This window comes from Lampetra fluviatilis, chromosome 67 (assembly GCF_964198595.1).
Source record: "Lampetra fluviatilis chromosome 67, kcLamFluv1.1, whole genome shotgun sequence".
In the NCBI taxonomy this organism is placed as follows: Eukaryota; Metazoa; Chordata; class Hyperoartia; order Petromyzontiformes; family Petromyzontidae; genus Lampetra; species Lampetra fluviatilis.
This window is the reverse complement of record NC_136341.1, coordinates 4891669-4917973: the sequence shown is the minus strand read 5'-3', so window position 1 is coordinate 4917973 and position 26305 is coordinate 4891669. Positions and strand designations below refer to the sequence as shown.

At 53.5% G+C, this 26305-nt stretch overlaps 1 protein-coding gene across 1 annotated transcript in view; it reads right to left on the bottom strand.

The window, feature by feature from the left end:
- LOC144952408 (mitogen-activated protein kinase kinase kinase kinase 4-like) overlaps positions 1-25080 on the bottom strand; it is a 172565-nt gene extending 147485 nt beyond the window's left edge. Inside the window, 2 exon segments of the mRNA XM_078882803.1 lie at positions 5484-5549; positions 23867-25080. Coding sequence (XP_078738929.1) covers positions 5484-5549; positions 23867-23923 — 123 coding nt within the window. The 5' untranslated portion in view covers positions 23924-25080.
- Between the last annotated feature and the right edge of the window lie 1225 nt (positions 25081-26305).

The following is a 26305-nucleotide window of genomic DNA, read 5'->3' as shown; positions in this document are numbered from 1 at the left end:
GAGTGGGCGGGTGAGTGAGTGGGTGGGCGAGTGAGTGGGCGGGCGAGTGAGTGGGCGGGTGGGCGGTTGGGTGGGTGAGCGAGTGGGTGGGCGAGCGGGTGGGCGAGTGAGCGAGTGGGTGGGCGAGTGAGCGAGTGGGTGGGCGAGTGAGTGGGCGGGTGAGCGAGTGGGTGGGCGAGCGGGTGGGCGAGTGAGCGAGTGGGTGGGCGAGTGAGTGGGCGGGTGAGCGAGTGAGTGGGCGGGTGAGCGAGCGGGTGGGCGAGTGAGTGGGCGGGTGAGCGAGTGAGTGGGCGAGTGAGTGGGCGGGTGAGCGAGTGAGTGGGCGGGTGAGCGAGTGGGTGGGCGAGCGGGTGGGCGAGTGAGCGAGTGGGTGGGCGAGTGAGTGGGCGGGTGAGCGAGTGAGTGGGCGGGTGAGCGAGCGGGTGGGCGAGTGAGTGGGCGGGTGAGCGAGTGAGTGGGCGAGTGAGTGGGCGGGTGAGCGAGTGAGTGGGCGGGTGAGCGAGTGGGTGGGCGAGTGAGTGGGCGGGTGAGCGAGTGAGTGGGCGAGTGAGTGGGCGGGTGGGCGAGTGAGTGGGCGGGTGAGCGAGTGAGTGGGCGAGTGAGTGGGCGGGTGAGCGAGTGAGTGGGCGGGTGGGCGAGTGGGTGGGCGAGTGAGTGGGCGGGTGGGCGGTTGGGTGGGCGAGTGAGTGGGTGGGTGAGTGAGTGGGCGAGTGAATAGGCGAGTGAGTGGGTGAGTACGTGGGCGAGTGAGTGAGTGGGCGGGTGGGCGAGTGAGTGGGTGGGCGAGTGAGTAAGTGGGTGAGTGGGTGGGTGAGTAAGTGGGTGAGTGAGTGGGCGAGTGAGTGGGTGAGTAAGTGGGCGAGTGAGTGAGTGGGTGGGTGGGCGAGTGAGTAAGTGGGTGAGTGAGTGGGTGAGTGAGTGAGTACATGGGCGAGTGAGTAAGTGGGCGAGTGAGTGAGTGAGTAAGTGGGTGAGTGAGTGAGTGGGTGAGTGAGTGAGTGAGTGGGCGGGCCAGTGTGTAAGTGGGCGAGTGAGTGAGTGGGTGGGCGAGTGAGCGAGTAAGTGGGTGAGTGAGTGGGCGAGTGAATAGGCGAGTGAGTGGGTGAGTACGTGGGCGAGTCAGTAAGTGGGCGAGTGAGTGAGTGGGCGAGTGAGTGAGTGGGCGAGTGAGTGAGTGGGTGGGCCAGTGTGTAAGTGGGCGAGTGAGTGAGTGTAAGTGGGCAAGTGAGTGAGTGGGTGAGTGGGCGAGTGAGTAAGTGGGCGAGTGAGTGAGTGGGTGGACGAGTGAGCGAGTGAGTGAGTGAGTGAGTGGGTGGGCCAGTGTGTAAGTGGGTGAGTGAGTGAGTGGGTGGGTGAGTGGGTGAGTGGGTGGACGAGTGAGCGAGCGAGTGAGTCAGTGGGTGGGTGGGCCAGTGTGTAAGTGGGCGAATGAGTGGGTGGGTGGGCGAGTGAGTGAGTGTGTAAGTGGGTGGGCGAGTGTGTAAGTGGGCGAGTGAGTGAGTGTAAGTGGGCAAGTGAGTGAGTGGGTGAGTGGGCGAGTGAGTAAGTGGGCGAGTGAGTGAGTGGGTGGGTGAGTGGGTGAGTGGGTGGACGAGTGAGCGAGTGAGTGAGTGAGTGGGTGGGCCAGTGTGTAAGTGGGCGAGTGAGTGAGTGGGTGGGTGAGTGGGTGAGTGGGTGAGTGGGTGGACGAGTGAGCGAGTGAGTGAGTGAGTGGGTGGGCCAGTCTGTAAGTGGGCGAGTGAGTAAGTGGGCGAGTGAGTGAGTGGGTGGGCGAGTGTGTGAGTGAGCGAGTGAGTGAGTGGGTGGGTGAGTGGGTGAGTGAGTGGGTGGACGAGTGAGCGAGTGAGTGAGTGAGTGGGTGGGCGAGTGTGTGAGTGAGCGAGTGAGTGGGTGTGCGAGTGTGTGAGTGGGTGAGTGAGTGGGTGGGCGAGTGAGTGAGTGGGTGGGCGAGTGTGTGAGTGAGCGAGTGAGTGAGTGGGTGTGCGAGTGTGTGAGTGGGTGAGTGAGTGAGTGGGTGGGCGAGTGAGTGAGTGGGTGGGCGAGTGTGTGAGTGAGCGAGTGAGTGAGTGGGTGTGCGAGTGTGTGAGTGGGTGAGTGAGTGAGTGGGTGGACGAGTGAGCGAGTGAGTGAGTGAGTGGGTGGGCCAGTCTGTAAGTGGGCGAGTGAGTAAGTGGGCGAGTGAGTGAGTGGGTGGGCGAGTGTGTGAGTGAGCGAGTGAGTGAGTGGGTGTGCGAGTGTGTGAGTGGGTGAGTGAGTGAGTGGGTGGGCGAGTGAGTGAGTGGGTGAGTGGTTGAGTGAGTAAGTGGAGGATGGAGGAGGCTGGGGAGGAGATTCGACGCGCTTGCTGAACGGAGCGCAACAAGGAGATCGAACAACACACGTGTGCCGCCGCTGCTGCTGCCTCTAGACATGACGACGCACACGCGTGTGCTACCACACGGACCCGCGCGTCGACAAGGGACCCGGGACACACACACGACAGCGGCGTCAACCGACGGTCGTCACGGCTCACGCGCCAGGCTAGGTGCACCTCGAGGTCACGTGGAGGTCGTGGAAGGCTTGCTGGCAGGTCATGGGACAGACCCAGGTGTCGTGGCTAGAGGGCTTATACAGAGCCTCGCACACACACACACACTGAGACTCAGAAGCATGGGCTCACTTAGAAACACGTAGGACACCCGTAGACTCACACACATCCACAAGACTCGCATAGAGGATCACAAAGACTGGCATTGAGACCCACAGACTCGCGTAGAGACCCATAGACTCGCATAGAGACCCATAGACTCACATAGAGACCCATAGACTCACAGAGACCCATAGACTCACATAGAGACCCATAGACTCACATAGAGACCCATAGACTCACATAGAGACCCATAGACTCACACAGAGACCCATAGACTCACATAGAGACCCACACACTCGCATAGAGACCCACAGACTCACACAGAGACCCATAGACTCACAGAGAGACCCATAGACTCACATAGAGACCCATAGACTCACATAGAGACCCATAGACTCACACAGAGACCCATAGACTCACATAGAGACCCATAGACTCACATAGAGACCCATAGACTCACATAGAGACCCATAGACTCACATAGAGACCCACAGACTCACATAGAGACCCATAGACTCACATAAAGACCCATAGACTCACATAGAGTCCCATAGACTCACATAGAGACCCATAGACTCACATAGAGACCCATAGACTCACATAGAGACCCACAGACTCACATAGAGACCCATAGACTCACATAGAGACCCATAGACTCACACAGAGACCCATAGACTCACACAGAGACCCATAGACTCACATAGAGACCCACAGACTCACATAGAGACCCATAGACTCAAACAGAGACCCACAGACTCAAACAGAGACCCACAGACTCACACAGAGACCCATAGACTCACACAGAGACCCATAGACTCACATAGAGACCCATAGACTCACATAGAGACCCATAGACTCAAACAGAGACCCACAGACTCACACAGAGACCCATAGACTCACACAGAGACCCATAGACTCACACAGAGACCCATAGACTCACACAGAGACCCATAGACTCACATAGAGTCCCACACCCTCCCAGAGAGTCCCAGACTCGCAGAGGGATCCATAACTACTCGCTGTTCGCAAGCTGCGAGAGAGCAGTTGGTAAACAAGGTTTCCCCGCTCAACCAAACGGTCAGGGTCAAATGGGGTAAGCTAGGATCCAAACGCCAGATTGGGAAGGACCAATCGGAGGGTCCAAGAGGTGGCCGGGGATTGGTCAACCCGGCCACGAACAGGTATTAAAAAGCCGGAGCGCTGAGAGCTCTTGGTTGGTTCTGCTACATGAAGACCCAAGTCGGCTGAAGACAGCTAGGACCCATGACCAAGCCTTCCAGCCCTTGTGAGGGCGAAGGTCTCAGAGTCACCAGTGGTCAGGGGAGATGGGTCCTGGATAGGACCCTGGCTCCCAGCCTTCCCGCCCTTGTGAGGGCGAAGGTCTCAGAGTCACCAGTGGTCAGGGGAGATGGGTCCTGAATAGGACCCTGGCTCCCAGCCTTCCCGCCCTTGTGAGGGCGAAGGTCTCAGAGTCACCAGTGGTCAGGGGAGATGGGTCCTGGATAGGACCCTGGCTCCCAGCCTTCCCGCCCTTGTGAGGGCGAAGGTCTCAGAGTCACCAGTGGTCAGGGGAGATGGGTCCTGGATAGGACCCTGGCTCCCAGCCTTCCCGCCCTTGTGAGGGCGAAGGTCTCAGAGTCACCAGTGGTCAGGGGAGATGGGTCCTGGATAGGACCCTGGCTCCCAGCCTTCCCGCCCTTGTGAGGGCGAAGGTCTCAGAGTCACCAGTGGTCAGGGGAGATGGGTCCTGGATAGGACCCTGGCTCCCAGCCTTCCAGCCCTTGTGAGGGCGAAGGTCTCAGAGTCACCAGTGGTCAGGGGAGATGGGTCCTGGATAGGACCCTGGCTCCCAGCCTTCCCGCCCTTGTGAGGGCGAAGGTCTCAGAGTCACCAGTGGTCAGGGGAGATGGGTCCTGGATAGGACCCTGGCTCCCAGCCTTCCCGCCCTTGTGAGGGCGAAGGTCTCAGAGTCACCAGTGGTCAGGGGAGATGGGTCCTGGATAGGACCCTGGCTCCCAGCCTTCCAGCCCTTGTGAGGGCGAAGGTCTCAGAGTCACCAGTGGTCAGGGGAGATGGGTCCTGGATAGGACCCTGGCTCCCAGCCTTCCAGCCCTTGTGAGGGCGAAGGTCTCAGAGTCACCAGTGGTCAGGGGAGATGGGTCCTGGATAGGACCCTGGCTCCCAGCCTTCCCGCCCTTGTGAGGGCGAAGGTCTCAGAGTCACCAGTGGTCAGGGGAGATGGGTCCTGGATAGGACCCTGGCTCCCAGCCTTCCAGCCCTTGTGAGGGCGAAGGTCTCAGAGTCACCAGTGGTCAGGGGAGATGGGTCCTGGATAGGACCCTGGCTCCCAGCCTTCCCGCCCTTGTGAGGGCGAAGGTCTCGAGCGACCAGAGGGTCGGGGACCCGCCGGGCCAGCGACGGGTCGGTGTGCCTCCCCGAGGTTCCAGCCGGAGGACGCTAGGCTAGCGGGGTGGGAGATAGCCGACAAGTCCGGAGTCTGTAGCTCCTCAGGATGGCGGGTACGGGGACCGTGTACCCCTTGTGTGTTAGGTGTAGCAAGTATTTGTGAATAAAAGCGTGTGGCTTCTAAGAAGTGTCCGTCTCCTTCAAGGACGTTACACTTGTACAGAGGCTCACAGAGCCCACATGGGCGTGCCGGCGTGTAGCGTGGCATCGTGTGGCGTGGCACAATATTGACGTGACGTGGTGTGGCACAACGTGGCGTGGTACCGTGTGGTGTGGTACAGTGTGGTTCAGTGTGGCGTGGCGCTGCGTGGCACAATATTGACGTGGTGTGGTGTGGCACAATGTGGCGTGGTTCAGTGTGGTGTGCTGTGTTGTGTTGCTACGGCACCTTGTACACTTGTCCGTAGGTTCCATTGCCGACCACTTCCACCAGCTCAAAGATCCCAGCCGGGTCCTGTGAACACACAGAGACCCATAGACTCAAACACAGACACAGACTCACACACAGACCCATTGACTCACACAGAGACCCATAGACTCACACAGAGACCCATAGACTCAAACACAGACACAGACTCACACACAGACCCATTGACTCACACAGAGACCCATAGACTCACACAGAGACCCAGACTCACACAGAGACCCATAGACTCACACAGAGACCCATAGACTCAAACACAGACACAGACTCACACACAGACCCATAGACTCAAACACAGACACAGACTCACACAGAGACCCATAGACTCACACAGAGACCCATAGACTCAAACACAGACACAGACTCACACACAGACCCATTGACTCACACAGAGACCCATAGACTCACACAGAGACCCAGACTCACACAGAGACCCATAGACTCACACAGACACAGACTCACACAGAGACCCATAGACTCAAACACAGACACAGACTCACACAGAGACCCATAGACTCAAACACAGACACAGACTCACACAGAGACCCATAGACTCACACAGAGACCCATAGACTCAAACACAGACACAGACTCACACACAGACCCATTGACTCACACAGAGACCCATAGACTCACACACAGATCCATAGACTCACACACAGACACAGACTCACACACAGACCCATTGACTCACACAGAGACCCATAGACTCAAACACAGAGACCCATAGACTCAAACACAGACACAGACTCACACACAGACCCATTGACTCACACAGAGACCCATAAACTCACACAGAGACCCATAGACTCACACAGAGACCCATAGACTCAAACACAGACACAGACTCACACACAGACCCATTGACTCACACAGAGACCCATAGACTCACACAGAGACCCATAGACTCAAACACAGACACAGACTCACACACAGACCCATTGACTCACACAGAGACCCATAAACTCACACAGAGACCCATAGACTCACACAGAGACCCATAGACTCAAACACAGACAGACTCACACACAGACCCATTGACTCACACAGAGACCCATAGACTCACACAGAGACCCAGACTCACACAGAGACCCATAGACTCAAACACAGACACAGACTCACACACAGACCCATTGACTCACACAGAGACCCATAGACTCACAGAGAGACCCATAAACTCAAACACAGACCCATAGACTCACACAGAGACCCATAGACTCAAACACAGATCCATAGACTCACACAGAGACCCATAGACTCAAACACAGAACCATAGACTCACACAGAGACCCATAGACTCACAGAGAGACCCATAAACTCAAACACAGACCCATAGACTCACACAGAGACCCATAGACTCACACACAGATCCATAGACTCGCACAGAGACCCATAGACTCACACACAAATCCATAGACTCGCACAGAGACCCATAGACTCACACACAAATCCATAGACTCACACACAGACCCATAGACTCACACAGAGACCCATAGACTCACACACAGACCCATAGACTCGCACAGAGACCCATAGACTCACACACAAATCCATAGACTCACACACAGACCCATAGACTCACACAGAGACCCATAGACTCAAACAGAGACCCATAGACTCAAACACAGAGACCCATAGACTCAAACACAAATCCATAGACTCACACACAGACCCATAGACTCACACAGAGACCCATAGACTCAAACAGAGACCCATAGACTCAAACACAGAACCATAGACTCACACAGAGACCCATAGACTCAAACACAGACCCATAGACTCACACAGAGACCCATAGACTCACACAGAGACCCAGACTCACACAGAGACCCATAGACTCACACAGAGACCCATAGACTCACACAGAGACCCATAGACTCACACACAGACCCATAGACTCACACACAGACCCATAGACTCACACAGAGATCCATAGACTCAAACACAGACAGACTCACACACAGACCCATAGACTCACACAGAGACCCATAGACTCAAACACAGACAGACTCACACACAGACCCATAGACTCACACAGAGACCCAAACACTCACAGAGACCCATAGACTCACACAGAGACCCAGACTCACACAGAGACCCATAAACTCACACACAGATCCATAGACTCACACACAGACCCATAGACTCACACAGAGACCCATAGACTCACACAGAGATCCACAGACTCACACAGAGACCCATAGACTCACACAGAGACCCACAGACTCACACAGACACCCACAGACTCACACAGACACCCACAGACTCACACAGAGACCCACAGACTCACACAGAGACCCACAGACTCACACAGAGACCCATAGACTCACACAGAGACCCATAGACTCACACAAGATCCATAGCACGGTTGGCCACGTACGGTGTGAACCAAATTCAACGTACTGCCAGTGACAACCTATTAAGGCACGGCACTACGCATGATGGGGTGGTGGGGCCAGCACCACGCCCGGCCGCCTTTGTCTCCCCCAGTGGCGATGTTCACTCCACCACCGCTACACCGCGTAACTCACTTGAGCCTGAGTCGACCTAGGGGAGGCCCAGGACCGGTTCAGATAATCGTCACCGATGTTGGCCGTGAGCGGGAATCGAACTCAGGTGGCTGGGGTTGGTAGCGCTAACTGCTGCACCGCCGCTCCCCACTACTACAAAGAGAAAGATCCCCCGTGTAGCCTCTACAGACTGCTGGGGCAAGTGCTGTTAGTAGCGAGCAGCAGCAGCGCCTATGAAGGTAGACACAGACAAAGGTCCCCCGTGTAGCCTCAACAGACTGCTGGGGCAAGTGCTGTTAGTAGCGAATAGCAGCAGCGCCTATGAAGGTAGCCACAGAGACAAAGGTCCCCCGTGTAGCCTCTACAGACTGCTGGGGCAAGTGCTGTTAGTAGCGAGTAGCAGCAGCGCCTATGAAGGTAGCCACAGAGACAAAGGTCCCCCGTGTAGCCTCTACAGACTGCTGGGGCAAGTGCTGTTAGTAGCGAATAGCAGCAGCGCCTATGAAGGTAGCCACAGAGACAAAGGTCCCCCGTGTAGCCTCAACAGACTGCTGGGGCAAGTGCTGTTAGTAGCGAGCAGCAGCAGCGCCTATGAAGGTAGACACAGACAAAGGTCCCCCGTGTAGCCTCAACAGATTGCTGGGGCAAGTGCTGTTAGTAGCGAGTAGCAACTATTGAAGTTCGCCGCTGTGGCACACGAGGGTGTGGGGTGATGGACAGAACCACGCCTCCACCCATTCCACACACACACACGAGCACAAATACCGAAACACACACACACAATGAAGGTGCAATGACACACACACAGGCAAAGCCACAGACTTTGGTACCTGAAGGCACAAATACTGCCAGCTCATGAATGCTTGCAAGCACACACCTACTGCGGAGACTAGAAATGCCCACTCCCGCCCGTGTAGCCTCTACAGACTGCAGGGGCAAGTGCTGTTAGTAGCAGCACCTATGAAGGTAGACACAGACAAAGGTCCCCCGTGTAGCCTCTACAGACTGCAGGGGCAAGTGCTGTTAGTAGCAGCACCTATGAAGGTAGACACACACAAAGGTCCCCCGTGTAGCCTCAACAGACTGCTGGGGCAAGTGCTGTTAGTAGCAGCTACCTAATGAAGGTAGACACAGACAAAGATCCCCCGTGTAGCCTCTACAGACTGCAGGGGCAAGTGCTGTTAGTAGCAGCTACCTAATGAAGGTAGACACAGACAAAGATCCCCCGTGTAGCCTCTACAGACTGCTGGGGCAAGTGCTGTTAGTAGCAGCTACCTAATGAAGGTAGACACAGACAAAGATCCCCCGTGTAGCCTCTACAGACTGCAGGGGCAAGTGCTGTTAGTAGCAGCTACCTAATGAAGGTAGACACAGACAAAGATCCCCCGTGTAGCCTCTAACAGACTGCTGGGGCAAGTGCTGTTAGTAGCAGCTACCTAATGAAGGTAGACACAGACAAAGATCCCCCGTGTAGCCTCTACAGACTGTGAGGCAAGTGCTGTTAGTAGCAGCTACCTAATGAAGGTAGACACAGACAAAGATCCCCCGTGTAGCCTCTACAGACTGTGAGGCAAGTGCTGTTAGTAGCAGCTACCTATGAAGGTAGACACACACAAAGGTCCCCCGTGTAGCCTCTACAGACTGCAGGGGCAAGTGCTGTTAGTAGCAGCACCTATGAAGGTAGACACACACAAAGGTCCCCCGTGTAGCCTCAACAGACTGCTGGGGCAAGTGCTGTTAGTAGCAGCACCTATGAAGGTAGACACAGACAAAGGTCCCCCGTGTAGCCTCTACAGACTGCAGGGGCAAGTGCTGTTAGTAGCAGCACCTATGAAGGTAGACACAGACAAAGGTCCCCCGTGTAGCCTCTACAGACTGCAGGGGCAAGTGCTGTTAGTAGCAGCACCTATGAAGGTAGACACACACAAAGGTCCCCCGTGTAGCCTCTAACAGACTGTGAGGCAAGTGCTGTTAGTAGCAGCTACCTAATGAAGGAAGACACAGACAAAGATCCCCCGTGTAGCCTCTAACAGACTGCTGGGGCAAGTGCTGTTAGTAGCAGCTACCTAATGAAGGTAGACACAAAGACAAAGGTCCCCCGTGTAGCCTCTAACAGACTGTAGGGGCAAGTGCTGTTAGTGAGCAGCACCTATGAAGGCTACCGGCACTACGTCACACGAGGGGGTGGGTGGCCAGCACCACGCCCGGCCGCCTTTGTCTCCCCAGTGGCGATTTTCACTACACCGCCTCCCCCCCCCCATGCGCAGACGACAACCCGCGCACACTCACGCACTCACACACTCACACACGCACTCACGCACTCACACACACACACTCACACACACACTCACTCGCACACACTCAGGCACTCACACACTCACTCACGCACTCACACACTCGCTCACACACACACACACACACGCACACACTCACGCACTCACACACACACACTCACGCACTCACACACTCGCTCACACACTCATGCACACACTCACACACTCGCACACTCACTCACTCACACACACACTCACTCACGCACTCACTCACATTCTCACACACTCACTCACTCACATTCTCACACACTCACTCACGCACTCACTCACACACACACTCACGCACTCACGCACACACACACACACACACTCACGCACTCACGCACTCACACACACACACTCACGCACTCACGCACTCACACACTCACGCACTCACACACACACACACACTCACGCACACTCACATACACACGCACACTCACATACACACGCACACACATTCACGCACACACACACACACACATTCACGCACTCACACACTCGCACACTCGCACACTCACTCACACACTCACGCACGCACTCACACACTCACGCACGCACTCACTCACGCACTCACTCACTCACGCACTCACGCACTCACACACTCACGCACTCACACACACACACACACTCACGCACTCACGCACTCACACACACACACTCACGCACTCACGCACTCACACACTCACGCACTCACACACACACACACACTCACGCACACTCACATACACACGCACACTCACATACACACGCACACACATTCACGCACACACACACACACACATTCACGCACTCACACACTCGCACACTCGCACACTCACTCACACACTCACGCACGCACTCACACACTCACGCACGCACTCACTCACGCACTCACTCACGCACTCACTCACATTCTCACACACCCACACAACACTCACGCACTCACTCACACACTCACTCACACACTCACGCACGCACTCACTCACTCACACACTCACTCACACACTCACGCACGCACTCACACACTCATGCACGCACTCACTCACGCACTCACTCACGCACTCACTCACATTCTCACACACCCACACAACACTCACGCACTCACTCACACACTCACTCACACACTCACTCACGCACTCACTCACTCACACACTCACACTCACTCACGCACTCACTCACGCACTCACTCACATTCTCACACACCCACACAACACTCACGCACTCACTCACTCACACACTCACTCACACACTCACACACACCCACACAACACTCACGCACTACACCCACAGACACCGCACGTGATACACTCAGTTGCGCACCGACCCTGCCTGCCCACCCTCCCTTGTCTCCCTTGGCAAAAAACACGAAGTCAACCGCACGGTACCACACGGCACCACACCACACGGTACCACACGGTACGGCACCACACGGTACCACACGGCACCGCACGGTACCACACAGTACCACACGGCACCACACCACACGGCACCACACCACACGGTACCACACGGTACGGCACCACACGGTACCACACGGCACCGCACGGTACCACACGGCACGGCACGCACCGCACGGCACCACACGGTACCACACGGCACGGCACGCACCGCACGGCACCGCACGGTACCACACGACACGGCACCACACGACACGGCACCACACGGCACCACACGGTACCACACGGCACGGCACCACACGGCACGGCACCACACGGTACCACACGGCACGGCACCACACGGTACCACACGGCACGGCACCACACGGCACGGCACCACACGGCACGGCACCACACGGCACGGCACCACACGGCACCACACGGCACGGCACCACACGGCACGGCACCACACGGTACCACACGGCACGGCACCACACGGTACCACACGGCACGGCACCACACGGCACGGCACCACACGGCACCACACGGCACGGCACCACACGGTACCACACGGCACGGCACCACACGGCACGGCACGCGCGTCCCACGGGGCTGCAGAGATAGAGAACGAAACCCGTTGTCGTGATGCCGCACACACACACGCACACACGCACACACACGCACGCACGCACACACACACACACACGCACACACACGCACACACACACACGCACGCACACACACACACGCACACACACATGCGGCGGGCATTATACTGGTCAACACACTTTTTCTGACATCAGGTATTCCAACGGTTTTAAGGTAAAATGTTGGGGGGTGCCGATTCCAAATCTGGCTTCAGTTTTTGTCCATCACATCAGGTTTTTGAGAGATCAAATATTGCATTTTCAATAAAAACTGCGGAAGAAAAATATTAAATAAATGTGGATATCTACATACAATGATATTATAAACACACTATCCTAAAAACACAGCACCGTATTTTAACACTAAAGCAGTCACTGACTCGCAACAACTTGCAATCATAAGTGACAGAGTTAATTTCGGGTAAAATCAATGAAAATGGGGTATGCCGATAGCATAAAAAATTAACCCGTAAAAACAAAGTTTTTCACTATAAATCCTTTATATGCGTGGCATCGGTTTAATTTTATTATTCATTTCTGTTTTTCTTGAGTAAGAGTTTCATTTTTTATCACATTGGTATTTTAAATTAAATAGAGTCTGTGTGCAAAATGTCAGCTCGATTGGATCACGGGAAGTGGGTTAAAAAACGACCGAAACATTTGCACGGTCGTAAGCGCGCAAGCAAGCAAGCAAGTGAACTTAATATAAAGGATTTAAAAATGAGATGTGATAGAGCAAATCTGAGATCAGATTTGGAATCAGCACCCTGAAATTATTCTAGAACAGCTGCAAAAGTCCAGGCCAGAATTTTGTTTTTGTTGACCAGTACAATCATTTCAATATGCATTGCGACATCGGGGGCGGCGGTGACGGCAATGTTGAACGTCACGTGTTCTCCCCTTAATCAACCTGAAACTACCGTTCCTATCGCATTTCCCGTTCCGCACCACGGGATTAACGTGACAACCCACTTGGGGCTGAACGACGAATCGATTTCAAATCGATTGAATCGCAGTTTGAAACAATGCGATCGGCAAATCGGAAAAGGCTGCGGTTTTTGGCGATTTGAAAAGTCCTATTGCTTTATTGGAATTGTTTCATTTCTTATTGTTGTTATTATAACTTTATTTATTTAACTTAACAATTGTTCTACGATAAATGTTTTTTTATCCTTTCATCTGGCAACAAAACTGACACCTTTTTTTTTACAAGGAGTCATGTTTGCATAGACCACAATACCTGCAGTCATTATGCAAAAAAAAACATAACTCTGATCATGTATGCACTGTCCTTGAAGTTGATTGGTCCACACCCGAGACAGCTTTCCTTAGAGCCTAGTCTCACATGGGTTGGACCAGATGACGCCAAAAGGCGCACAACTCAAAGACAATGCACCATCGGAGTATGAGAGCTCGGATTAAGCATTTACACCACTGGAACCTCATTTGCCAGTAAAAAAATGATAATTGTTTTTTTTACCCTTCTATCTGGCAACAAAACTAACACCTTTTTTTACAAGGAGTCATGTTTGCATTGACCACAATACCTGCGGTCGTAATGCAAACAAAAAACACAACTCTGATAATGTATGCACTGCCCTTGAAGTTGATTGGTCCACACCCGAGACAGCTTTCCTTAGAGCCTAGTCTCACATGGGTTGGACCAGATGACGCCAAAAGGCGCACAACTCAACGACAATGCACCATCGGAGTATGAGAGCTCGGATTAAGCATTTACACCACTGGAACCTCATTTGCCAGTAAAAAAATGATAATTGTTTTTTTTACCCTTCTATCTGGCAACAAAACTAACACCTTTTTTTACAAGGAGTCATGTTTGCATTGACCACAATACCTGCGGTCGTAATGCAAACAAAAAACACAACTCTGATAATGTATGCACTGCCCTTGAAGTTGATTGGTCCACACCCGAGACAGCTTTCCTTAGAGCCTAGTCTCACATGGGTTGGACCAGATGACGCCAAAAGGCCAATTATCATATTTGTTTACTGGCAAATGAGGTTCCAATGGAATTGTTCTACGTGTGAGTGTTCCATTTCAATTAGAACGTTTTAATAAATACACGTTGGAAGCAATTCATGTCTTTTAAGTTCTCATCCTTGCATTAGAATACATAAAACAGTTCATATTTTGATGGTATCACGTGGTAATGTTCCATCGCATGTTTAAATGTATTACACAGTGAATATTGAGCAAAAGCTTGACTTAAAATGTTTTAATCGCAAATCAAATCGCAACCGCAACATCTGTCAGAAAAATCGCTACTTGATATTTTCCCCAAATCGCCACACTTACGAGAGAGAGTGTGTGTGTGTGAGATTGTGTGTGTGTGAGAGAGAGTGTGTGTGTGTGTGAGAGATTGTGTGTGTGTGAGAGTGTGTGTGTGTGTGTGAGAGAGAGAGAGTGTGTGTGTGAGGGAGTGTGTGTGTGCGAGATAGTGTGCGTGTGCACGAGATAGTGTGTGTGAGAGTGTGTGTGTGAGCGAGATAGTGTGTGTGTGAGAGATTGTGTGTGTGTGAGAGAGAGAGAGAGTGTGTGTGAGAGAGAGTGTGTGTGTGTGTGAGATAGTGTGTGTGTGTGTGTGAGAGAGAGTGTGTGTGTGTGTGTGCGAGATAGTGTGCGTGTGTGTGTGCGCACGAGATAGTGTGTGTGAGAGTGTGTGTGTGAGCGAGATAGTGTGCGTGTGTGTGTGAGCGAGATAGTGTGTGTGTGTGAGAGCTTTTGTTCGGCTGGATCGAGGGGGCTAAACGGGCGCGGCACGGGCTAGAGAAGAGATGGAGTGATGTGGTACAGGAGGACGTGGAGCTGAGTGGACTTGCCGATGACTGGTACCAGCGGTGTCAAGATCGGCCTCAGTGGAGGAGGCTCGTGAAGGACGCTACTGGGCAGTTGGAGGCAGTCGCCCTCCAACAACAACGGAGGGCGGAGGAGCGACGCTCACAACAACGAGCGGAGCGCCGGGTGGCTAAAGCACAGCAAGTTGGCACAGTAGGGGGCACAGATGGTGCATCAGCCAGTCATCTCGGTCATCTCGGTCAGTCGACCCATGGCACCTGCTGGGTCTGCCCTGTGACCTCCTGCCAGCGGGCGTTCGACACTTCACGTGGTAGCCTCAAGGTGCACATAGCCTGGCACAAGCGTCGTGGTGACGTCACCGCCACTTAGTGGCGAATGGCGGTTGTTGTTGTGAGTGTGTGTGAGCGAGATAGTGTGAGCGAGATAGTGTGTGTGAGAGAGAGTGTGTGTGTGGGAGTAATCTTGTTGGGTGACTTCAATGCCCGAGTTGGTCATGATGCTGGCACCTGGTCTGGAGTGATTGGAAGGCATGGGCCAGATCAGCACAATAACAACGGCAGGAGGCTGCTAGATTTTTGTGCGGCCCATGGGCTTGTAATTACCAACACGCTATTCCGGCATCGGCGCATCCACACAACATCATGGATGCATGCCGGGTCCAAGCAAGAACATCTGCTGGACTACATAGTGACGGAACAGTGGATGCGGGCCCATGTCCTTGACATCAGGACCTACCGTGGAGCTGATCTGCATCTCTGGCTATCGACTGATGTGCCATCTGTTGAGGAAGTACTGAAGGCGATCCAGAGTTTGAGACCAGGAAAGGCACCGGGCAGAGACGATCTCCCAAGTGAAATGCTGAGGGAGGGTGGCGTTTGTGCAGACTGCCCTACATGGCATCATAACAACAGTCTGGACCACTGGACGGGTTCCGCAGGATTGGAAGGATGCCCTTGTGGTCCCCCTCTTTAAGAAGGGGGACCGCACAGACTGTAACAACTACAGGGGCATCTCATTCCTCAGTGTGCCGGGAAAGGTCCTGGCAAGGATTATTCAACATCACCTTGCCAGGCACACTGAGGAGAGGCTTGCAGAGCCCCAATGCGGTTTCAGGAAAGGGTGGTCCGGCACAGATGCCATATTTTCTGTCCGTCTGCTACAGCAGAGGTGTAGGGAATTCCAACAAGACCTACATCTCTGCTTTATTGACCTGGTCAAGGCCTATGATACCATCAGTAGGCCTGGGCTCTGGGTTGTTCTCCATGATTTCAGAGTCCCTGACCCTCTGCTCACGATCATTAAGGACCTTCATGATGGTGAGCGGGCCCGGGTAAAACTACGTGGCCGGGAGTCGCAGCCATTCTCTGTTCACCTTGGGGTGCGACAGGGATGTCCTCTGGCTCCCACATTATTTAATATCTTTTTCGACCACGTAGTTTAAGAAGCCTTTTATGGCTGTACCAGAGGAATTTCCATTTGGTACAGATACAATGGGAGGCTGATCGATGCCCGGGTGCGGTCAAGGGATGGGTCCCTATTGGTCAACCACGTTATGTATGCCGATGATCTGGCAATTGCCGCTCACTCAGAAGAGGAGTTGGAGGTGCTGCTGCTGGAACTAGAGCTTGCCACTAAGAAGTGGGGACTTGCCATCAGCCCCACCAAAACTAAGCACCTGCCTGGGTATTTTGTACCATCGGGCACTCCACCCCCATAACTCCCAATCGGTGACGGGGCAGTTGTGGAGAGAGAGTGGAGAGTTTCCCATACCTGGGCAGTGTGCTCATGACCGGCTCCGGTTTGACAGCAGAGGTCTCACTCAGAATCAGTCGAGCGGCAATATCTTTTCATCGGTTGCGTAACGCTGTGTGGAAGCTACCTGGTCTGTCGCTCCGCACGAAGCTTCAGGTCTTCTCGGCCACAGTCATTCCCTCCCTTCTCTACGCTTGCGAAACGTGGACCCCCCTAATAGAGCATCTTCGCCGGTTGGAAACATTTAGGCTGGCCTGCCTACGATCCATCCTGGGTTTAACCTGTAGGCCGGATTGTGTGAGGAGCTCAGAAATCTTTGAAAAATCTGGGCAAAGTCCCATCGGTGAGCTCCTCCGGCAGGCAAGGCTGCGTTGGCGGGGCCATGTCGCCCGCATACCCAGTTACCGCATTCCTAAACAGCTTTTGTTTGGCCGGATAGAGGGGGCTAAACGGGCGCGACACGGGCTAGAGAAGAGATGGAGTGATGTGGTACATGAGGAGGATGTGGAGTTGAGTGGACTTGCCGATGACTGGTATCAAGATCGGCCTCTGTGGAGGAGGCTCGTGAAGGACGCTACTGGGCAGTTGGAGGCAGTCGCCCCCCAACAACAACGGAGGGCGGAGGAGCGACGCTCACAACAACGAGCGGAGCGCCGGGTGGATAAAGCACAGGAAGTTGGCACAGTAGGGGACACAGGTGGTGCATCAGCCAGCCATCTCAGTCAGTTGACCCGTGGCACCTGGGTCTGCCCCGTGACCTCCTGGCAGCGGGCGTTCAACACTTCACGTGGCCTCAAAGTGCACATGGCCTGGCACAAGCGTCGTGGTGACGTCACCGCCACTTAGTGGTGAATGGCGGTTGTTGTTTGTGCGAGAGAGTGTGTGTGTGTGCGAGAGAGTGTGTGTGTGCGAGAGTGTGTGCGTGTGTGTGGTACACACTACACTGCTATATACAACTACACTACTATACACACTACTGATTCTTGACGTTCTGCAGATGTAGATGCCACTGGTTCTTCACGTTCTGCAGATGTAGATGCCACTGGTTCTTTATGTTCTGCAGATGTAGATGCCACTGGTTCTTCACGTTCTGCAGATGTAGATGCCACTGGTTCTTCACGTTCTGCAGATGTAGATGCCACTGGTTCTTCACGTTCTGCAGATGTAGATGCCACTGGTTCTTCACGTTCTGCAGATGTAGATGCCACTGGTTCTTCACGTTCTGCAGATGTAGATGCCACTGGTTCTTCACGTTCTGCAGATGTAGATGCCACTGGTTCTTTGTGTTCTGCAGATGTAGATGCCACTGGTTCTTCACGTTCTGCAGATGTAGATGCCACTGGTTCTTCACGTTCTAAAGATGTAGGTGCCACTGGTTTTGCGTGTCTCTCTCTCTTACCATCATCACGGTGGCTAGGAAATTTTAACTACCTCGCATGGTATACAGGAAGTCGTGGGTTCGATTATCGGACCTTGACACCTGCTGTATATTTGGAGTCTGCGTGTCTCTCTCTCATCATCATCACGGTGGCTAGGAAATTTTAACTACCTCGCATGGTATACAGGAAGTCGTGGGTTCGATTATCGGACCTTGACACCTGCTGTGTATTTGGAGTCTGCGTGCCTCTCTCTCTCTCTCTCCCCGTGGTCGCGTGGATTTTTCTCCAGCTCCTCCAGTTTTCTCCCCCACATTTTAAATCAGCATCGCACATTAAAAGGGTTGAAGATGATGATGAGCCGCCAATTTCTTGAGCTGCTATCATTTGCGATGGCCAGGTAGGGGCTGAAAAAGCGCCCCGTAGCAGCCCGCAGTGTGGGCCTTTACTATACCGCTCAAATAAAATAATGGTTTCAGTTGAACAATGTGATGCAATCCTTCGGCCGACGGCAAGCAATGCCCTGTTCATTCGGCACACTCATTTGCAAACCCCACAAGGTCCTTCGATTCGTCACTCACCGCCAACACAACAGCACGCTGGCCCAGTTCGAGTCGAACGAGAAAACCCGGCACGATGATTCCCACGTCAACGGCACAACAACACCCAATGACCGCCAGCTTCCTAACCATCAAGCTAACACAATTATATTTTTTATTGCCAGCGTTATAATCCGTCGGTTTCAAAACGAGTCATTAATCCGCCCCGGCACACCGATCTCAGCCGCGCGCACAAATCGCCGATCCGGCTAACGCGGCAAGCGGGCAGGCGGGGGCGGCCCCCGAAAGTGGCGTTCGGTGTGTGGGGGGAGGGGGGCGACGCTCAACATTTATCCGTCGCGTCCTCAAGTTCCTACGTACGTCGCCCGTACGCTGTCGACGGAATCGACGTTGGGCCGACAAAAGTCGCCGCCGGGTGCCGGACGGTCCGGAAAATCGCCGATTCAATCCGGTCACTTCGGTCACAGGCGCTCGCCCAGTTTCCGAACCGAAACTTTTTTCGAATTTTGCCAGGTGGTTAAGGAGGCCTCACTGAGCTGCCATGTGGTTCTTTTGGTTTTTTTGCAGAAGCAACCACTTCTGGCCTATCACAAACGGGATCTCAACGAAGTGGCCCATGTGATCACCACCACCACCATCATCGCCATCGCGTGGCAATTTATAGCGGAAGCCCAATACTCTCTTGAATGCGTGACGTTCATTCTAAATGCGGAGGGGGCGGGGGAAAAACGGAAGACCCGGAGAAAAATCCACGCGACCACTACGGGAAGAAGCAGACACGAACACTCCAAATATACAGCAGCAGGCATCGTCAGGGTCGGGATCGAACCCACGACCTCCTGTAGACCAGGCAAAGTAGTTAACATCTCCTAGCCACCGTGATGATGATGAGAGAAACACGCAAACTCCAAATATACAGCAGGCACCGCCAGGGTCGGGACTGAACCCTCCTGCGCACCAGGCGAGGTAGTCAACATCTCCTAGCCACAGTGATGATGATGATGAGAGAGAGACACCGCAAACTCAAAATTTTCAGCAGGTGTCGTCAGGGTCGGGATCGAACCCATGACCTCCTGTAGACCAGGCGAGGTAGTTAACATCTCCAAGCCACAGTGATGATGATGATGAGAGAGAGAGACACTGCAAACTCCAGATATACAGCAGGCACCACCAGGGTCAGGACTGAACCCGAGACCTCCTGTATACCAGGCGAGGTAGTTAACATCTCCCCGCCACCGTGATGATGATGATGAGAGAGAGAGAGAGACACCGCAAACTCCAAATTTTCAGCAGGTGTCGTCAGGGTCGGGATCGAACCCACGACACCTCCTGCGCACCGGGCGAGGTAGTTAACATCTCCCCGCCACCGTGATGATGATGATGATGAGAGAGAGTCACCGCAAACTCCAAATATACAGCAGCAGGCGTCAGGGTCAGGACTGAACCCGAGACCTCCTGTAGACCAGGCGAGGTAGTCAACATCTCCCCGCCACCGTGATGATGATGAGAGAGAGACACCGCAAACTCCAAATATACAGCAGCAGGCATCGTCAGGGTCAGGACTGAACCCACGACCTCCTGTAGACCAGGCGAGGTAGTCAACATCTCCCCGCCACCATTGTGTCGTCGGTCGACGGCCGCCTGCCTGCCTGCCCCGTGTTGGGACCTGTTGGCGAGCCACCGTGACCTGTGGAAGAAGGAGGCACCCCCACCCACCCGTACCTCCTCCACACAACGTGAAGACCCAACACCACATTCCTCCCCAAGGCTCCATCCTAGCGCAGACTCCGCACAACGCTGAGAGGGCCCGAACGTGGCGATGTTAACTACACCACTGCTACACCAGCTACTCATTTGAGAGCACATACAAAGGTCCACCATGTAGCCTCTTAATAGGCTGTCGGGGCAAGTGCTGTTAGCGAGTAGCAGCACCTGTGAAGGCTACCGGCACTGTGGCACACGAGGGGGTGGGTGGCCAGCACCACGCCCGGCCGCCTTTGTCTCCCCAGTGGCGATGTTTACACATCGCACCAGGTACTCATTTGATGCCGAGTCGACCTAGGGGAGGCCCTGGCAAGGTTCAAATAAACGTCACTGGCGGTGTTGGCCGTGAGCGGGAATCGAACTCGGGTCGCCGGGTTTGTATCGCTGCGTAGCGCTAACCACTACAGCCACCGCTCCCCCCACACACAGACACACACACATGCACATACATACATATACACACACGCGCACACACACACACACACAGACATACACACGCACATACACACACACATACATACACACACACACATACACGCACACACAGCACACATTCACACATGTCACACGAGACAAAGAGAAACGCACGTTCCACATTGCAGAGCAGTCACCTCACACCCACGCACAAAATAACACAGACACACGCATTAACACACACACAGATACGCACAGACACACACATTAACACACACACAAAATAACACAGACACACGCATTAACACACACACAAAATAACACAGACACACGCATTAACACACACACAAAATAACACAGACACACACATTAACACACACACAAAATAACACAGACATACACATTAACACACACAGACACACATATTAACACACACACAGACACACACATTAACACACACACAAAATAACACAGACATACACATTAACACACACATACACACATATTAACACACACACACATTAACACACACAGGCACACATAGGCACACACACATTAACACACACAGGCACACACAATACCACGCACATTAACACACACACCGACACATCACACACAGACGCACATTAACACACACACATTAACACACACACAGGCACACACACACTAACACACACAGGCACACACAATACCACACACAATACCACACACACCGACACATGACACACAGACACACATTAACACACACACCGACACATGACACACAGACACACATTAACACACACACAGGCACACACAATACCACGCACATTAACACACACACCGACGCACAGACACACAGACACATTACACACACACATTCAGACACAATGACACACACAGACACAATGACACACACAGACACAATGACACACACAGACACAATGACACACACACAGACACAATGACAGACGCACAATAACACATACAGACACATTAACACACACACCGACACATGACACACATTGACATACACATTAACACAGACACACACACAGACACGCATTAACACACACAGACACACACACCGACACACAGACACAATAACCAAGACACACAGACACAATAACCAAGACACACAGACACAATAACACAGACACACAGACACAATAACACAGACACACAGACACAATGACACACACACAATGACACAATGACACAGACACAATGACACAATGACACAGACACAATGACACACACAGACACAATGACACACACACAGACACAATAACACACACACAGACACAATAACACACACACAGACACAATAACACACACATAGACACAATAACACAGACACAATGACACACACACAGACACAATGACACACACACAGACACAATGACACACACACAGACACAATAACACACACAGACACAATAACACACACAGACACAATAACACACACAGACACAATAACACACACACAGACACAATGACACACACAGACACAATAACACACACAGACACAATAACACACACACAATGACACACAGACACAATGACACACACAGACACAATAACACACACAGACAATAACTCACACACAGACACACACAGACACAATGACACACAGACACAACAACACACACACATACACAATAACACAGACATAATAACACAGAGACACAATAACACAGACACAATAACCCAGACACAATAACACACACAGACACAATAACACACACACAGACACAATAACACACACAGACACAATGACACACACAGACACAATAACACACACAGACACAATAACACACACAATGACACACACAAACACAATGACACACACAGACAGAATAACACACACAGACACACACAGACACAATGACACACACAGACACAATAACACACACACATACACAATAACACAGACATAATAACACAGAGACACAATAACACAGACACAATAACACACAGAGACACAATAACACAGACACAATAACACACATCCTCAGACAAAGAACCCGCCCGTGTAGCCTCTAACAGACTGTAGGGGCAAGTGCTGTTAGTAGCGAGTAGCCGCAGCTGTGAAGGCTACCGGCACTGTGGCACACGAGGGGGTGGGTGGTTACCAGCACCACCCCCGGCCGCCTTTGTCTCCCCCAGTGGCGATGTTTTACACAATAGCACCAGGTACTCATTTGAGGCCGAGCTGACCTAGGGGAGGACCCAGGCTCAGACGTTGGCCGTGAGCGGGAATCGAACTCGGGTCGCCAGGTTCGTAGCGCAGCAACATAGCGCTAACCACTGCACCACCGCTCCCCACACAACACACACCCCAGTCAGGCCTACCCCTTCCTCGGCATCCCTCGCCAACCCCCCACTCTTGCCTGACCACTCGTACCGACCGGGGTCGCACCTCGCCGGCAGGGACCGGAACCCTTCACACCCCCCCCCCCTAACCAGTACACCACCGCTCCCCACACAACACACACCCCAGAGTCAGGCCTACTCCTTCCTCGGCATCCCTCGCCAACCCCCCACTCTTGCCTGACCTCTCTACCGACCGGGGTCGCACCTCGCCGGCAGAGACCGGAACACTTCACACCCCCCCCTAACCACTGCACCACCGCTCCCCACACAACACACCCCACTCAGGCCTACCTCTTTCTCGGCATCCCTCGCCAACCCCCCACTCTTGCCTGACCGCTCGTACCGACCGGGGTCGCACCTCGCCGGCAGGGACCGGAACACTTCACACCCCCCTCCCCATCACCAATCCGACACCACAACCACCACAACTACAACCACCACCACAACCACCACAACACGGACTGCAACCTTATTCTTCTCACCTTGAGGGCTGAGAGGTCAATCTCGTCCAGGCTTCGAGCGGGAGAGTCGTTAGCCATCATTTTTCAATCCGATTCGCCGGTAGGATATGAAGAATGCTCCCCGTGTCTCCTCCCTCGGCGTGCCGTATCTCTCTCTCGTCTCCGGTATCAATGAAACTAAAACGATGAATTAACCTTTGCCCGACTTGCCAATTGGAATAAGCTGCCGATTAATCGCGGCTTTGTATAATAACAAGAATAGCCCTGGTTGACTGGTCAATGAATATCGAGGCTACGTTGTTGTTGTTGTTGTGTTGCGTTCCAGATGTCCCGCACTACCGGAATAATTCTAACACACGCGTGTTGCAGCTGTTCAGAGTCACTGCAAGAATAATAACAATAATGACGATGATGGGGGAAGAATAAGAAAAATTAATAATTATAAAACGACAAATCTGGGTTACGGTTTTAGAAAAAAAATGTCACGAAAAAATCCAAAGGGGTTTCAATTAAGGGCGGATTGTTGTTGCGCGTTAACGTGAAGCTCTGTGCTAATTGTTTAACTGCTCTGTGAGAACAGCAACCACTACATTCAACAACAACAGCAGCAATCAACAGCAGCAGCGGACGAATCACCCAAAGCGACCAGTCGTTTCTCGCAGCAGCAAATCACCACCAAGTTAATTGGCCATTACATTAATTGGGCTGCACGCGTGAAATTAATAAGTGGTTGTGCAATACCCGCCGCCGCTATTGTTGTTGTTGATGATGCTGCTGCTGCTGTTGTTGTTGTTGTTGATCGGCTAAGCGACTCTCTGGGAATGAATGAACGCGATTTCTGGCTGTTTCGTGGTGAGTGGGTGGTGGTTGTTGTTGTTGATTGTTGTTGTTGGTTGTTGGGTCGAGGTGGACTTGTGCCGGCTGCCGGGGCGCGGTCGTACAGCAGCAGCCGCCGCTGCTACTGCTGCTGCCCTCCCCTTCTCCTCGTCGATTCAGGCCTCCTCCTCCTCCCGCTCCTTCACGGTCATTGCGCGACTGAACGCGGGCGGTGGCAGTAGCAGCAACAACAACCACCACCACCACCAACCACCCACCACCACCACCCACAACAACCCAAGGCTCTCTTCTTCTTTTCCCCCCCGCACAATGAGCAGGGGCGGGGTGGTAGCAGCAGCAGCAGCAGCCACCGGCAATAGCGCGGAGGGAGAGAGAGATGAGTTGGTGGGGGCGAGTTTTTTTTGGTTTATATACCGCGGAGGTGAGTGGGCGGGGCTAAGTAGGGGGTTGTGGGCGGGGCTCAGTCGTGTAGCGCGGCTGTGATAGGACGAACGGGTTGGTGTGGGCGTGGTCAATGAGGGAAATGGGCGGGGCAGCAGCAGCCCACCAACGCCCCGGGCTAAGGTGGGGACGATACCGCGGAGGGAGAGAGAGGAGTGGTGGGGGCGACGGTTTTTTTTTTGTTTATATACCGCGGAGGTGAGTGGGCGGAGCTAAGCAGGGGGTTGTGGGCGGGGCTTAGTCGCGTAGCGCATGTTGGTGTGGGCATGGTTATAGTGGGCGGAGCTAAACAGGGGGTTGTGGGCGGGGTTTAGTTGTGTAGCGCGGCTGTGATAGGGCGAGCGGATTGGTATAGGCGTGGTTTAAGTGGGCGGAGCTAAGCAGGGGGTTGTGGGCGGGGCTTAGTCGTGTAGCGCGGCTGTGATAGGACGAGCGGGTTGGTGTGGGCGTGGTCAATGAGGTTTATGGGTGGGACAGCAGCAGCCACCAACGCCCCGGGCTAAGGTGGGGGCGATACCGTAGAGGGAGACGGAGGAGTGGTGGGGGCGACGGTTTTTTTTTGTTTATATACCGCGGAGGTGCGTGGGCGGGGCTAAGCAGGGGGTTGTGGGCGGAGCTTAGTAGCGTAGCGCGGCTGTGATAGGACGAGCGGGTTGGTGTGGGCGTGGTTTAAGTGGGCGGAGCTAAGCAGGGGATTATGGGCGGGGCTTAGTCGTGTAGCGCGGCTGTGATAGGGCGAGCGGGTTGGTGTGGGGGTGGTTTAAGTGGGCGGAGCTAAGCAGGGGATTGTGGGCGGGGTTTAGTCGTGTAGCGCGGCTGTGATAGGGCGAGCAGGTTGGTGTGGGCGTGGTTTAAGTGGGCGGTGCTAAGCAGAGGGTTGTGGGCGGGGCTTAGTCGTGTAGCGCGGCTGTGATAGGGCGAGCGGATTGGTGTGGGCGTGGTTTAAGTGGGCGGAGCTAAGCAGGGGGTTGTGGACGGGGTTTAGTCGTGTAGCGCGGCTGTGATAGGGCGAGCGGACAAATGTGGGCGTGGTCAATGTTGTCATCTCAACCAATGAGGGTGGTGCAGGGTTGACTAATTTTCAAATATGCTCAAAATGCCCCCCCCCCAAATATTGCTATAAAAATATATTTTTTAAAAATAATAATTGCGATGCTATGTAAATAAAAACAACAATTTGCT